At 37.5% G+C, this 16986-nt stretch overlaps 1 protein-coding gene across 8 annotated transcripts in view; it reads left to right on the forward strand.

The window, feature by feature from the left end:
* Positions 1-16986, forward strand: part of NAALAD2 (N-acetylated alpha-linked acidic dipeptidase 2) — a 115435-nt gene that overhangs the window by 89533 nt on the left and 8916 nt on the right. For all 8 annotated transcript variants that reach the window (XR_014816718.1, XR_014816717.1, XM_084978334.1 and 5 more), the window contains 8 exons: positions 4345-4430; positions 4968-5087; positions 5195-5277; positions 7975-8038; positions 9051-9118; positions 10959-11050; positions 12216-12306; positions 14277-14541. Coding sequence is in view for 6 of the 8 variants with exons in the window: in XM_084978334.1 (XP_084834460.1) it covers positions 4345-4430; positions 4968-5087; positions 5195-5277; positions 7975-8038; positions 9051-9118; positions 10959-11050; positions 12216-12306; positions 14277-14541 (869 nt within the window). In the remaining 2 variants the exon portion in view is untranslated. The remainder of the gene's footprint in view (positions 1-4344; positions 4431-4967; positions 5088-5194; positions 5278-7974; positions 8039-9050; positions 9119-10958; positions 11051-12215; positions 12307-14276; positions 14542-16986) is intronic.

The raw sequence follows: 16986 nt of genomic DNA on the forward strand, positions 1-16986 counted from the left end.
TGTGCCATGTCGGGAACTCCTGGATTTTTTTTTTTTTTTTAAAGTAAAACCATAATCCTCATACAAATACAAAATGAATGTGTGTAAAAATTTTATTTAATGCATGAATTTGTAAGGGGACTAGAAAGGAGTTCAAAGGAGAATTCAAAGAGGATACAAAAAATGAGCTCATTAGCTGAAAAGAGTGTGCTTAATAGCAGAAAAATAGATTTCTTCCACATTGGGGGAGGGAAGTCAATTGAACATTCACTGGACAAACTGTGCATTTCAGTGGACATGAATTGCTTGTCTAATTACATTTCTACAGAGTCGTAAAATAGTCAACGACAGTGACAGTGATCGGCACAGATAACTCTGCTGGATGAGCTAGGGTGGTTCTTAGTCTTTCTATACAGGAGTCTATTCATTCAATTTACAATTATTGATTATTTACTACACCCCTAGCATCCTTTTGGAGGGATTCAGCAGTGAACAAAATAGGTAAAAAAAAAAAAAAAAAAATCTCTTCCCTGTGAAGCCTGTATTCTAAAGTTCAGTTTATTCGGAACATGATAAATTTGAAGTGATAATGGAACAAATATAGTTGACCCCTAAACAACTCAGGGGTTGGGGGACTGCCCCCCCCACCCCATAAACAATCTGTGTGTTACTTTACAGGTAGCCGTCTGTTATGTGAGGCTTCATGTTTGTGTATTCAAACAACTGTTTGAATCTTAGGAACTATATATAGAATTTTATGGAACAGAGGATGCTTTTTTTTTTTTTTCCTCTTCTTTTTAGGGCTGCACCTACAGCAACTGGAAGTTTCCGGGCTAGGGGTCAAATTGGAGCTACAGCAGCTGGCTGTGTCACAGCCACAGCAATATCAGATCTGAGCTGCATCAGAGACCTACACCACAGCTTATGGCAATGCTGAATCCTTAACCCACTGAGTGGGGCCAGGGATTGAACCTGCCTCCTCATGGATACTAGTCAAGTTCTTAACCCACCGAGCCCCAATGGGAACTCCAGAGGACACTTTCACTGCAGCCTGCCTGCTGACTGGAGAAGGCTGTTCTGAGTGGACTCAGCGAAGGAAAGGAAATCAGGCAGGGAAGGAAAGGTGCCCTTCTGAATTGAACTTTAGCTTTCAGGGCAAGTCTTATGGTGGTTGCAGATGGGAGGCTCTGTTTTTGGAAGGTTCAAATCCAGCACAGGGGTTCCATGTGCCTTTATGGCTACATCCCTGACTGATGTGCCATTAGGTAGGTCAGTGTCACTCAAATTCCTGGCCAGTCAGACTCCTGCAGCAAGGAATCTCAAATGGAGGATCAGGTTCTTCTGGAAGTAATTCCTTTTGCTTGGGAAGGGGTAGACACCCCAAAGCCAGTCTCCTAAGTTGTCTGGAATTTTGGGAACTTCAGTTGCCTAGCCCACACTGTTCACACCGACCTCACTGGAAGCCATAGCAGCACCTCCCTAGATAATTCTTTTAGACTCTTTTGGAGTCACTGGCACTAAAAACTAGAAAGATGCAAGGACTAAAGAAGTGGATGAGCTTCTTTGACAATCCAAGCAGACAGCCTATGTTTATTTTCATGTTTAGAATAAAAGGGATTTTTCCACATTCTGCATTGTTACATCATTCTTTTCTAATTTTCTTCATTTAATGGCTGAACATCAATGAAATTGGCTTTCTAACTAATAGATTGGACTTATATATTTAGAAATACATGCCAAACAGTATTTCTGCATTTTGCTATTTTTCTCTCAGCAACAAAAATAAATCTTATATTCAATGTCTTAAAGTGCAAAAAACACCCAAAGGCACTTTTAGCTGAATGTTGCACGTGAATTAAATATGTATTCGGAATGTACTTTTGGAGGGAAAAATCAGATCAGAATTTTCACCTAACAATATACAGGTTTTAACTTGTCAGTTCTTCTATTTTTATTTATTTATTTATTTCTCAATGAATTTATCACATCTGTAGTTGTATAATGATCATCACAATCCAATTTCACAGGATTTCCATCCAACCACCCAAGCACATCCCCCCACCCCCCCAAACCGTCTCCTCCGGAGACCATAATTTTTTCAAAGTCTGTGATTCAGCGTCTGTTCTGAAAAAAAGTTCATTCTGTCCTTTTTTCAGATTCCACATGTCAGTGAAAGCATTTGAGGTTGGTGTCTCATTATGTGGCTGACTTCACTCAGCATGATAATTTCTAGGTACATCCATGTTGTAAGAATGCTGGTATTTCATTCCTTTTAATGGCTGAGTAATACTCCATTGTGTATATGTACATCTTCTTTACCCACTCCTCTGTCGATGGACATTTAGGTTGTTTCCATGTCTTGGCTGCTGCAAACAGTGCTGCAATGAACATCAGAGTGCATGTGTCTTTGCGAGTCATGGTTTTCTCTGAATAGAGGCCTAGGAGTGGGATTGCTGGATCGAATGGTAGTTCTATTTTGAGTTGTCTGAGGCATCTCCATACTGCTTTCCACAGTGGTTGCACCAATTTACAATCCCACCAACAGTGTACTAGGGTTCCTTTTTCTCCACACCCTCTCCAGCACTTCTTGTTTGTAGACTTTGTGATGATGGCCATTCTGGCTGGTGTAAGGTGGTACCTCATCGTGGTTTTGATTTGCATTTCTCTACTAATGAGTGATGTTGAACATCTTTTCATGTGTGTTTTGGCCGTCTGTATGTCTTCTTTGGAGAACCGTCTGTTTAGATCTTCTGCCCATTTTTGGATGGGGTTGTTTGTTTTTTGGGTATGGAGCACAGAAGGTGTTTATAAATGTTGGAGGTTAATCCCTTGTCCGTTGATTCATTTGCAAAGATTTTTCTCCCATTCTGTGGGTTGTCTTTTTGTTTTGTTTAGGGTTTCCTTTGCTGTGCAGAAACTTTTAATTTTAATTAAGTCCCATTTGTTTGTTTTTGTTTTTGCTGTCATTCCTCTAAGAGGTGGATCTGAGAAGATGTTGCTGTCATTTATGTCAGAGAGTGTTTGGCCTATGTTTTGCTCTAAGAGTTTGATAGTGTCTGGGCTTATGTCTAGTTCTTTAATCCATTTGGAGTTTATTTCTGTGTCTGGTGTTAGGGAGTGTTCTCATTTCATTCTTTTCCATGTGGCTGTCCAGTTTGCCCAGCACCACTTATTGAACAAACTGTCCTTTCTCCATTGTATATTCTTGCCTCCTTTGTTATAGATGAGTTGGCTGTAGGTGCGTGGGTGTCAGTTCTTCTAAAATGAACTAAAAATGAGAACCTTCTGAGGTTCCCTGCCCACCTCTTGCAAGCCTGTCATAGGTAAAAAGTTACTTTGTTCCTTTATAAAAAAGGGGCTCAACGTATTCCCATTTTGGATTTATAAAATGTGAACGGCATTTTTTTTCTGTGTTTCTGAGTTTGATTATACGTCCCCATGAATTCTAATTTGGTTAATTGTAATTGATTAATGAATATTTTTATTACTCAATGAATTTATTACATTTATAGTTGTACAATGATCATCACAATCCAATTTTATAGGATTTCCATCCCACACCCCCAGCGCATCCCCCAACCCCCCAAACTGTCTCCTTTGGAAACTGTAAGTTTTTTAAAGTCTGTGAGTCAGTATCTGTTCTGCAAAGAAGTTCATTGTGTGCTTTTTTCAGATTTCACATGTCAGTGATAGCAATGAATGAATATTTAAAAGGCAAGCCCAAATCAGATCGATAGTGATGGCCTGGAAAAGTTTCATCATGTAGTTGTCATGTACATTGTAGCAGGTGCTTCCCAAATTGCCAGTTAACAGTAGAATTTGTGATGTTTCTAATGGGCAGCCCTCAGTCAGCTCTTTAACAATGCACTGGTAGACTACTTCAGTAATCTAGAAAAAAGTTGCCAAATTGTAGGAATTAATATAAATATAAAACACATGAAAAATAAGCTTCTTTGTCTTTTAATAGATAACGGGTTATCTTGCTTATTTTTGTAATTATGTAGAGTATATTTACAAATTTTAGAATGAATACCCAAGGCAAGTTGAATAATAGAATATTTTGAATTTTAAATAATTATCAACAATAGAGCTATGAGGGAGGAAAAATATAAAATCTTGGTATTTGGTTTTTAAAATTTAATTTTGAAATTTAAAAAAGGTGCACGCTTAATACCTGATGTCTGAACTTAGAGATGGCTCAACAATATTAGCAGTTGCTGAATTCAGCTGGTGGGTATATGGGAATTTATCATCCTGTCATGCAGTTATCTGTACTTTTGAGATTTTTTTATAATAAAACATTGGAAGAAAGCTATTAGACTTAAAAGCTCTCTATGAAGTAATTCATTCCCTTTGAAATTCTAGGAAGGTTAAAATGCATGTTCATAACATCAATCAAATCACAAGGATTTACAATGTGATTGGAACTATCAAAGGATCTGTGGAACCTGGTGAGTAAGTGAATTTTTAAAAACATTTTGTCTTTACAAAGATTAAAAGAGTAAGAGAAGATACATTTTAGTCAACGATTGATTTTTTTTTTTTCTGGCCGATGTGAAACAAATTGGAAAAAAAAAGTACGATTCTGAAGGAAGCCTCTGCCTTATAGTGTTGATTATTTTCTATAGGGAAACTCATGCAAGAGGAAGTTTAATTTAGAGATTTTTTTTCCTGCTTTTTAGGGCTTTGTTGGCAGCAGCATCTGGAAGTACCTAGGCTAGGGGTCAAATTGGAGCTGCAGCTGTTGACCTATGCCATAGCCACAACATTGCAGGATCTGAGGCACTTCAGTGACCTACACCACAGCTCATGGCAATGCCAGATCCTTAACCCACTGAGTGGGGCCAGGGATTGAACCCGCATCCTCATGGTTACTAGTCGGGTTCATTGCCACTGAGCCAAACAGGAACTCTTCATTTAAAAACATAATTTACTACTCTTTATAGTGCATTCAAAGCTATAGTTCATTTGAACACATTCCTTTCCAGACAGGTATATTATTCTGGGAGGTCATCGAGACTCCTGGGTATTTGGAGGTATTGACCCAACCAGTGGGGCTGCTGTTTTGCAAGAAGTTGCCCAGAGTTTTGGAAAACTGATGAGTAGAGGCAAGTAAGGTTTCTTTGATAGGTGATGACGAAAAGTGACTCACTGGGTTTTCCCTGGTTTTTAGGCAGGTGTACCTAACTGTGTATGTTAATAACAACGATTACAGGATGGAGACCAAGAAGAACCATCATTTTTGCCAGCTGGGATGCAGAAGAGTTTGGACTTCTGGGTTCCACAGAATGGGCTGAGGTAAATAAGACAGAAGTTCCTGTTTTCTTGCTCAACAGGGAACAAATATATGTATCTCAGGATAAGCACAAATAGTTTCCATTAAAATCGAATATGGCTTTAATTTGGATAAAAACCCAGGAACATTTCAGAAATGGTATTTGTTTTTACTTTCGTGTCAGATTGACAAAACAGAATGTCGTCTTAATTACTGGGCCTTAAACAAATGTATTTTTCATTGTCAAACTGTTTTAGTTTCTATTTGTATTTCTTTCCTGAAAATTCTGTAAGCTCAGAAAGTAGTCAGAACTAGCAAGCTGTTTCCGACAAGTGAATTAATTTATCGAAAAAGGTGATACAGATCCTTGGAGCTAATTTTCGAGTTTTGAAGTGTCCTTGGATTTCTTCTATCTAGGCCAACATAAAATGTTCTGTTACAGTGACTAGACTTTGATTATAATTTCACCTTTACAGGTTCCACATGTAACTGTAACCATAGGTATATTTGACCATTAACAAAAGTGCCTTATTGTTGAATATAAAGATGATAATTTTGTAAATTGAGTTACTGAAGCTTTATGATCTCAAGGGGTTACTTTTTTCCTTCAGATATGGGTTAATTTTCATTTGTCACTGGCTCGTAATGCTTTATCTTTAAGTGTTTCTCCTAGGCTCCCTTCTTTCATCTTCTTCCCTTAGCCTCTCTGTTGGGTAACTAAGTTCTTAAAAGTGCCAAGGTAAGCTCGTGCATTTTTATAAAGGCAGGTGCACCACAAAGCACCTTTTCTCCACTATCCTCTAACTTTTATTTTAATGCATATCCTGTTTCTTGCCATTGTCTGCTGTTTAAAATACTTTCCTTCTGACTCATTTCCTCTTACTTTACTTTAAAATAATAATACGAATTACATAAATATGGGAGTAAAATCATACACAGTTACTTGTATCACATATCATTTGATTCCACTTACATTACAAAGTTCTATAATTATGTTGGTATTATGAACATGCATTTTAGAATCGACTTAATGTAGATGAATTGAATTTCATTCAGGTCATTTACTTTTAGAAGTAGGTAATTTCTTATGACTACATATATAAATACATGTCTCTGTTTGTATAATTTCAATAGCTTAAAATAAAGATAAAATAAATCCAGGATTCAAGATAATATGCCTGTGGAGTTCCTGTTGTGGCTCAGCAGGTTACAAACCCAACTTGTATCCATGAGAATGTGGGTTCGATCCCTGGCTTCATTCAGTGGGTTAAGGATCCGGCGTTACTGTGAGCTGTGGTTTAGGTCGTGGACGCAGCTCGGATCCTGCGTTGCTGTGGCTGTGGTGTAGGCCAGCAGGTACAGCTCTGATTGGACCCCTAGCCTGGGACCTTGCATATGCCACGGGTGCAGCTCTAAAAAGCCAAAAAAAAAAAAAAAAAATCATATGCTTGTATTAGTTTAAATACATGTGTGTTAAAAGACCATTTCAATAATGTTTCCAGTTTTCTACAAGATGCTTGATGATATTCAGCAGCATACTTACCTTTTTTTTTTTTTTGTCTTTTTGCTATTTCTTTGGGCCGCTCCCTCGGCATATGGAGGTTCACAGGCTAGGGGTCTAATCGGAGCTGTAGCCACCGGCCTACACCAGAGCCACAGCAACGCCGGATCGTTAACCCACTGAGCAAGGGCAGGGACTGAACCCGCAACCTCATGGTTCCTAGTCGGATTCGTTAACCACTGCGCCACGACGAGAACTCCGACTTACCTTTTTAAAATATAGTTAATGACGCTTCTTTATTTCTACTGTAAATCTGTTACAATGGAAATGCTGATTATAGCAGAGTCAGCTGTCATTTTGCCTGTGTGGGCAAGTGCAGAGGCAAGAATCCTTATTTGTGCGATAACCACTCATAGCTTTTATGTAACGTGTTCATATAAGGTAGGAAGCTAGAGAGACAAAAGCAAAGAGCTCTCTCATCGTAGTACATCTCTAGGTGAGGACATTAGTCTTTCTCTGCTTTATCTTTCTAGGGTGTGTGTGTGAGAGAGAGAGAGAGAGAAAGAGAGACAGCACAGGAGTGAGAGGAAGGGAAGGAGAGGAGGGAGAGAGAGAGAATCTTCTTTGATCTGCTGTCCATCTTTCTCCTCCTCTAGTTTTTTTTCTCTATCCTCCTCTGCTTTTTATTTGTTGTTCTTTTTCTTCATCATATCTTTTATTAAATATTTAGAATAATGGAAATTTCCAGCTTCTTACTTGTAAAATGATTTACTTGGATATCCAAATCGGTAATCTCACACTTTAATGTATGTAGGGATTGCCGGGTATAGCTTTTTTTAAAAAAAATACAGATTTCCAGGCCTTGCTGTGAGCAATTCTTATTCAGTAGATCTGGGGTGGGGCTGAGAATCTGTGAGCCTTGCTCCTTCATATTCTGGTTCAGGCGAGCAAAGAACCACATTTTGAAAATGCTTTTTCTCTGGGGCTCCCTATTGTTCCTAAAAGCAGTAGCTACAGCAGTAATATTTTTATTTCTGGTCTTAATTGCATCAATATTGTCAACTAACCAGTTAATAGCATTTCCTCAGAAATAATGGTTGAAGGGATAGGTATTTATTTTATAAAGGTGTTTGCAGACTACTCATACTAAGTTAATTTTGTTTACATTTCCACAAATGTAAATAATATGAGTTAAGTAACAGCTTTGCTTCAACTACAGGAGAATGTAAAAACACTCCAGGAGAGAGGTGTTGCTTATATCAACTCAGATTCATCTGTAGAAGGTAAATTTCAGATTGTTATTAAATAGTGTACCATTGTGTAAGTCTACAAATTCAACTTGTAAACCATCTAAGATTATCCTTTTCCGATGAGATAGCTTAATAAAACCTTCATTATCCGTTTTACCAGTGAGAAAATCATTGTGATTCAAATGAATCAGTATGGTTAATAACTAAGCTATTGATCCTAATTTTTTTTTTAGTAATTTACCATTTGCTTATCTCGGATTATTACTTAAAACTCTAGTATTTTATCACAGTCTTCCTGTGTAGTTTTATTATTTTGCTTTTTGGGGCTGCACCTGCAGCATATAGAAGTTCCCAGGTTAGGGGTCAAATCAGAGCTACAGCCGCCGGCCTAGGCCACAGCTACAGCAACACTGGATCCAAGCTGTGTCTGCAACCTACACCACAGCTCACGGCACTGCCGGAGCCCCGACCCACTGAGCAAAGCCAGGGTTCAAACCCACATCCTTATGGATACTAGTTGGATTCATTTCCGCTGCACATGGCGGGAACTTCCTCTTCCTGTGTAGCTCTTTGAAGTGAGCACAAACTGCAGACTTCCTTTTGACCCTGACTTGTGACATTTGTATCTCTGGACTTTCACTGTATTAGGATTATTTCTGGATAAATGTCAGAGCACATTTAGTAGCTACTCACATGCTCTAGCCCAATGTCTTGATCTATACTCCCATTGAAATGAATGAATGAAGAAAGAATACTGTAGCCTTACCACTTCCTTTGCTAAAGTCCCCCTAAGTGATGCTGCCTTAATCAGAATGACCCTTGCTATTGCTATGGGAGCAGCAAAGTCCACCTATACCTTCTGTCCTCGTGTCCCTCTTGCTCCCAAAGAATTGTTTCCACCCTATTTTTAAATTCTGTGGAATGATGCCTTTAATTTGAAGTTTATTATGTCTTGTTTATAATTACCAAATACAGTGAGAATTAAATATAAATTGGAATTTCACTTGGGCCGATTAAAATACTCTGTGTCTCATTTATTTTTCAGGCAATTATACTCTCAGAGTTGACTGTACACCCCTTCTTTACCAACTGGTGTATAAACTAACAAAAGAGGTATATAAGTAGATCCGTTTTAATGTTTTCTGATGAATAGATGAATGAATAACTCCTGTTCTCTAAATTAGTGATACTTGTTTTTAAACTGGTGACAGACATAGCTGATTTGTATAAATAACACATCAGTACAAAATCTTTAACACGCCATATACTTATGCAACATAACTATGAAAGTAATAGTGCTACTCTCTGTTCTAATAATAGTTCTTGATGATTATATATATTTGTTGTAATGTATGGGGTCTTTTGTTTGATCTGGCAGAGGCATTTCGATATAACAGAAAGGATGCTGAGCTGGAATGGAAAAGCCTTGGCTTTGAAGATTGCCTTGGCTTCTCAGTTATTCTTTCAATAAGTATTTATTGTAAGTTTATTATGCATCAGACTTTGCAAATAAATTCTAGCAGCATCAGTGATAAAAGGACAAGGTTACTGCATCCAAATACTTTGTAATCTAGAGAGGATACAGAGCTGTCAATGAGGAATTATGGTTCACTAGAATATTAGATACCGTATACTATGGAGAACAATTGTGGAATAGAGACGCTGAAGTCCTGGGGTACCTGGGGAAGTTGGGAAGCATTAGAGGGTGTTTATAGAAGAATAAATGATTGGGCTTTAAAGGGAAGAATGTGAAAGTAAGGGAGAGGCTTTATCAGCAGAGGACCCAGTACTTAAAATAGATGCAGAGGAATGAAAGAACATATTTCCTGACCTGTAGGTAGCTCAGTATGTCCTAGGCAGAAGGTGTTGGTGAAAGACTGGTAAGAAATGGGGCATGACTTACAGGCCACGGAGTTCAGAAATCTGCCGATGGAGAAAAATATAAGAATCTTTAACAAGATTGTACATTGTCATATTTGTTCATTATAGAAATTACTTTGCATCCGTGTAGTCAAGAGGTTAAACTTTACATCTAAAAGCAAAAATGGAAATAATTCCACATACTAACTTAGCCCACAGGAATTTTATAAATATTATTGATATAAAAAGTACTTGGAAAACACTGATGTACTCTGGATCTCTAAAAATTATGTAATCTATTTGTTGAATATCTGTGTACTTCATTTGAATAATTACTTGATATATGTAGTTTTTAAAACTCATCAAATTCCAACTTTTTAAAAACATATAATTAGACTTTATAAAATCAGAGTTTTTCCTCACCCACCTGCCCTACAAAACCAGGACTTACATTGACAGTTTCAAGTTCAGCTTCTTAAATAGTGTATGTCTAAATTTCTTCCCCAGTGATTTCCTACTAAAAGAAATCTAAGCTGCCAGACGTTAAAGTTATGATACTTGTCATAACTGTGAGATGTTTTTAGAGAGTTTACCAGTATAAGCAGGAAATTTTTTCCTAGGGACATGGCAAAATTACAAGTAGGAAGAGATGGAGTTCCCATGTGGCACAGTGGAAATGAATCCGACTAGGAACCATGAGGTTGCGGTTTTGATCCCTGGCCTCGCTCTGTGGGTTAAGGATCTGGAGTTGCCATGAGCTGTGGCGTAGGCCGGCAGCAACAACTCTGATTAGACCCCTAGCCTGATAACCTCCAGATGTCGAGGTGCAGCCCTAAAAAGACAAAAGACAAAAAAAAAAAAAAAAACCCAAAAACCAAAAACCAAGTAGGCGGAGATTATAAATGAACAAGAATTTGGGCTATAATTTTTTCCTACCATTTGTAAAAGCATATTTTTATATAAAGAATATGATTCACAAATGTACATAGAGATGAAAGTAGAAGTTGGTATTTGTTAACTAACACGTGGTTTTATGTTGGCATAAATTTAGTTGTTCTGCCTCTTATTCCCAGTATTTGATTTACCTTTCCAGATCTCCAGCCCTGATGATGGTTTTGAGAGCAAATCTCTTTTTGAAAGCTGGTTGAAAAAGGACCCTTCATCTGAAAATAAAAACCTGCCTAGGTAAATTACTTGTATGTATGGTTTCTCCTGCGGGATTAATCTTGAGTTCCTCCCTTTGTCCCTTGTTTCTCCAGACATGCCATTCTCAGATGCCTCAACAATTTGAGAGAGCAGATAAGTCTAGTTGGCAAATTTTTAGTAAAATTATTAAGCATTATTTTGCATTCTTGTGTAAAATTAATTCAGATATGTAATAAATGAATGAATAAGTACAACTTGAAGTGATAAGTATGCAGTGAAAATAATGATGGAGTATTTGTTTCTATACGTGTTAAGAAGTGTTATCAGTAACCACCAAATTATGTCTGTACCTGTAGTCAGTTTAGATTTTATGTAAGAATTTATATTTTCTCATTTATACAACAGCTTTACTGAAGTTATATGACGGATGTTTGTTTGCTACTGCAATAGTATTTCTAAAACCAGCAGCAGAGGGTAGCCGTTTATAGCTTTATTCCATATTCGAAATAAGTCTTGTGAAAGTTTAAGTGCATGTCTATTATAAGTTTTAAATGCTTATTTAAAAAAATACTAAGTGGAAAAAAAATTAAAAACATCCAAGATTTCAATTTCAAAAATATGTTTAATAGTTTGAAAGTATAGAGTTAATTCTTAGTGCATATGTAATTATATATTCTGTTTTACTGACTTACCATTGTTGTATGAAGATTTTCTGTGTCATTACATGATATATATGTAGATGTATACAATTATTTTATAAGTAATATAAACTGCATGTATATAGTAGCTTCCTAGTTATATGCAAAGAAATATTATACTTAGATTTATTCCTGAAATAAACTAAGACACATTTAGATTCTTAGGTCAGTTTTCTTGCTATAGTTCTCTGAGGGCAAGAGATGACATATTATTTGATTTTTCCTTGAAACAAATACCATAAATGCTGAAGATCTGGAAGAAAGCATAGTTACTAAGCTGCCATATTTGGTGTCCTTGCCTGATGCTGGTTGTAATCAATGCAGATTTATAGGTAATCATATTTATCTATAAATAGTTGTGTGCTAAAAAGCGCTTCAAGGGTGGTGTATACCTTTTCTTCATTTTCATAAATGTGCCATACAGGATTCATTGTCCCATCTATTTAATTTTACATTATTTATTTATCCAATTATTTCTTCAAGTGTGTATTATGTTCTGCCTTTAGAATCAGCAAGCTGGGATCTGGAAGTGATTTTGAAGCTTATTTTCAGAGACTTGGAATTGCTTCAGGCAGAATCCGTTACACTAAGAATAGGGTAAGCCATTTTATTAGTTTAGATAAGTAGCACTTCATCCACATTCTTTTGGTTAGGAATTCTGTCGTTTAGTTGTTGGGCATCAGGCTCCAGGTGGACATGTGGCCTGGGGAAGATTCTAGGAATAGAGTTAGACTGCAGGTCCCTTTGTAGATGGACTAGGAAATAATTGGGGTTACTCTGTAATGTTCACCCCCAGGGTTATTCACGGACGTGGTAGTTGACATTGTGTGCCAGGTACTTAGCTGGTTATCACTACCACGTGGCTTGTATCCTTTTCCTGATGCAGGCTGGTTGGAAGATCTGATTCTTCTTTTCTTTTTTTTTTTTTGGTCTTTTTGCTATTTCTTTGGGCCGCTCCTGCGGCATATGGAGGTTCCCAGGCTAGGGGTCTAATTGGAGCTGTAGCCACGGGCCTACACCAGAGCCACAGCAACGCGGGATCCGAGCCGCATCTGCAACCTACACCACAGCTCACAGCAACGCCGGATCGTTAACCCACTGAGCAAGGGCAGGGACCGAACCCACAACCTCATGGTTCCTAGTCGGATTCGTTAACCACTGTGCCACGACGGGAACTCCTGATTCTTCTTTTCTGATGTGCACTACCTGCTCTGCACCACGGCTGCTCAGATCCATTGATGATACGCGAGTACGTGGATATGTGAAGCTATACCATGCTTGCTTGTGTGTGTTATACACTATGTCATAAACCAAACTGAAAATTACGTCAGTAGGCTCAAATTTGTCACAGGTTTTAATAATTTTCAAATCATAATTGCAATGTGCCAACATCTGGCTTGTTTAGTATACGTATCCCATGCAAATTTGACCATCCAGAATACAACGAAGAAGAGAGAATGAAGCAAAAACAGATCCAAAATATCCCCCAAGTGCATAAATCTGTATACTAATTCTCATTAAACTTCATACATAAAGATGTGCATTACCTCTTTCAAGACATGTTTACTTTTATACTGTCATCATTCTGAGCAAAGTTACCTAGTATCTAAGACAGTGCAGACTCAAAGCAGAATATTATATAGAAGGAGAGAGACCAATACAAGGATTCCTTTTAGTGACATGAAAAGCACAGTAGCAGTTAGGAAAGGCAGACCTAAGACGTCAAAAATATTTTTGTGGAATACCGCTTGTGATCATGTTTATAATGGTAGTCCTTAATTTTGTACCAAGGGTTAAATGGCATTTGGCTATACACTGTTTGGAAAGGCAGGGAAGGGGGTTAAATAGACAGCTGGCCAACCCTTCCAGGGGTGGCAACCCTTCCAGGAGTTGACAATCTACATATAATGTTACATTCAGGATCGTGTAGTACTGTAGTACATATCGAAAAAAACCCACGAATAAGTGAACCCCTGCAGTTCCAACTCATGTTGTTCAAGTGTCAACTGAATAATCCTTAAGCTCTGTCCATACTTAGCTGCCTAGACCCTTTGATTCCCAATCAGTTGATGATTTTATTTACTTATATTTTTGGGCTGAGGTGTGCAGTAGCTTGATGTGGGATCTCAGTTATCAGACCAGGGGTGGAACCCAGGCTACAGCTGTGAAAGTGCAGAGTCCTAACCACTAGACCACCAGGGAACTGCCTCAATTGATAATTTAAAACTGTGTTGATATGCAGTTTGAGTATATATGCCTTAATATTAGTTACCAATAAACAATAAGGAAAATTTTCAAGGAGCAGTATTTTGAATGAAGATTACATGAAGTATAAAAGAAATAATGGTAAAATTTTAAATTGGTGAACATTTGGTGGTAGAGTTTTAGTTAATTAGACTTAACTTTTTTCCTTTTGTTGTGATAAAACTCAGTTTACCATATGGTTGTATTTTTTAATGGAGTCATTTTATGATTCCATAAAATATTACAATTTGAATACTTAATGTCTGTTCATACTCGAATCCCCTCTCCCGTCTCTTTTTTTCTTTCTTTCTTTTTTTTTTTAGAAAACAGATAATTACAGCAGCTATCCAGTGTACCATACAATTTATGAGACATTTGAATTGGTAGAGAACTTTTATGACCCCAAATTTAAAAAACAGCTTGCTGTGGCTCAATTGCGAGGAGCACTAGTTTATGAGCTTGCAGACTCTAAAATCATTCCTTTCAATATACAAGACTATGCAAAAGCTTTGGAAATCTATGCAACAAGTATCTACAAATTATCCAAGAAACATGACCAAGAATTTAGACACTATGGAGTATCATTTGGTAAGAAATGGCTGAGCAGGTATTTTATAATGGTTATCTCCTGTCATAATCAAGGTATACTATTTCATCTTAGAATTTATCCCTGCCTCATTTATTGATCTTGAAAAACAAACTTTAAACAACTATTAAAGAATGTGATTTAGGAGTTCCTGTCGTGGCTCAGGAGAAACCTGTGGTATAGGTTGAAGACATGGCTCAGATCTGGCCAGGCTGTGGCTGTGGTATAGGCCGGTGGCTACAGCTCCGATTTGACCCCCTAGCCTGGGAACCTTCAAATGCCACTGAGTGAAGCCTTAAAAAGCAAACAACAACAACAATAACAAAAAAGAATGTGATTTAGTTTGATATTTGTAGGATGAATCCATTTTGCCAAGTTAGTGCTACAAACATTGGGTTGATAATTACTTTCTCTGTATTGCTGCCTTTAAAAATACTTTTTTTTTTTTTTTTTTTTGTCTTTTTGTCTTTTTTGTTGTTGTTGTTGTTGTTGTTGCTATTTCTTGGGCCGCTCCCGCGGCATATGGAGGTTCCCAGGCTAGGGGTTGAATCGGAGCTGTAGCCACTGGCCTACGCCAGAGGCACAGCAACGCAGGATCCGAGCCGCGTCTGCAACCTACACCACAGCTCACGGCAACGCCGGATCCTTAACCCACTGAGCAAAGGCAGGGACCGAACCCACAACCTCATGGTTCCTAGTCGGATTCGTTAACCACTGCGCCACGACGGGAACTCCTAAAAATACTTTTTATTGTTATAAGAACAGTACTATTTAAATGTATCAGTATTACCCAGAGAAAGCTACCAATCCCACTACATATGTGCATTGTAATTATTAATTATCATTATATTTATTACTCCATATATATTTTAGTGTTTACATGGAGGATTTTTTATGTCATTTGTGCATTCTTTCATATTCAAAATATTTTGTGGTTGCTATTCCACACAATACATCTTCAGCAAAGCAGCAGTGAAATATAGTGCAGCATACGCAGGAGCACTGAGCTGCCGGGGTCCAGCCCCAGCAGCCAGGGAGTGCCGAAGGAGAGGATGGGCTACAAACGGCGCGGAAAGAATTGGAGCCAACTCCTCAGCTGCATGCTGCAGATGACCCAATTTATTAAATGAAAAGCATCAGCTTTTATACCATTTCACAATCAAGTTTTGTGTAAGATTTGACATTAACATTTGGTTTAAATCCCTTTCTGTTCCCGCCACCTGAGATACAAAAAAAAAAAAAAAAGGTTAATTAAAACATGTTCCTTTCAACTTTAGATTTTTCTTCAAGATTACAAACTTAAAGTTTCACACTGTATTTTTCTTAAAAGGTCAATAACAGTAGCTATTCTATTCTATATTAAGAACAAAGCTTTAATAAGTAATAAACGATAATACCTAACATTCTTTAACTAAAGGCATATGTAGTTAACAAAAATGCATGAAAGGCTTAGGCTCATGACATTCTTAAGGCTGCGGTTTATTTGGTGCCAGCAAGCTAAGGATTTAACCTATTGTCCTGACTTACGTAAGTTCCAAACCACCAATTTCAATAGAAAGGAGTATTATACCCCAAAATTATCAAGTGCCCCCACAAGGGATGAGAGTTACAGGTGACACTATTATTTAATAAAAAAATATATCTATTGTAAAAAATAGCAATTTGTAGGCCATATAACACTTTTCCCAGCCCCAAACTTCTTTTCATGTGAAGGGACTGAAATCATAAGTTTCCCCTGTATACTCTTACAAAATAGGTGCCATAAATTGTTACTCCAAAACAAAGGCTTTTTCCATTACATTGTTTAAATGACTTCACTCTGTTTTGGTTCAGGTGTTTTATGTACCCAGGGCAAATCCTTAGCTGTAAGAAAGCTGTGAATCAAAGATAGAAAAAGAAGGATAAACACAGAAAAAATAGATTAACATATTTTTTAGGGGATATCATTTTTATTTTTCAGGAAACTGATGTTTTTCAAGGAATTGCTCTGCAATCCTTCTTCTTTCTTCAGCTCGTCTGTAGCTCTGCTAACCAGACAAGCCTCATGCAGGTGCCGACTGTGGCTTTGTTTTCTTTACTGGAGCGCCCCATGGCTCCCGACACTGAGCCTTGGGTCTAGAAGCAGTTTCCTGGTTCAAATCCTGGCTTTAATATTTAGTCACTTAACCTTGGGGAATTTACCTAACCCCTTTATGTCAGGTTTGTTATGAGTGAAATGGTTTTAAAAAAATACAGCATTTCCAAGATTCCATTGGTTGATCTATAGAAACAGTGGTGACGGCCACTGAGTGCTCATAATGATAGCTGATACGATGTTTTATTGTAACCATTTCCTTTCAATATTTTGGGAATATATATTCTTAGTATGAACCAAAATTATCAAATATGTGCTGAGTGTCTGCTGTGTGTACTAAGTGCTGTGTTATTTCCTGAGAGATATAAGGAAG

This window comes from Sus scrofa, chromosome 9 (assembly GCF_054392235.1).
Source record: "Sus scrofa isolate SSC_HxYL_T2T_F1_AM1 chromosome 9, Sscrofa_HxYL_maternal_Yorkshire_Landrace_v2.0, whole genome shotgun sequence".
NCBI lineage: Eukaryota > Metazoa > Chordata > Mammalia > Artiodactyla > Suidae > Sus > Sus scrofa.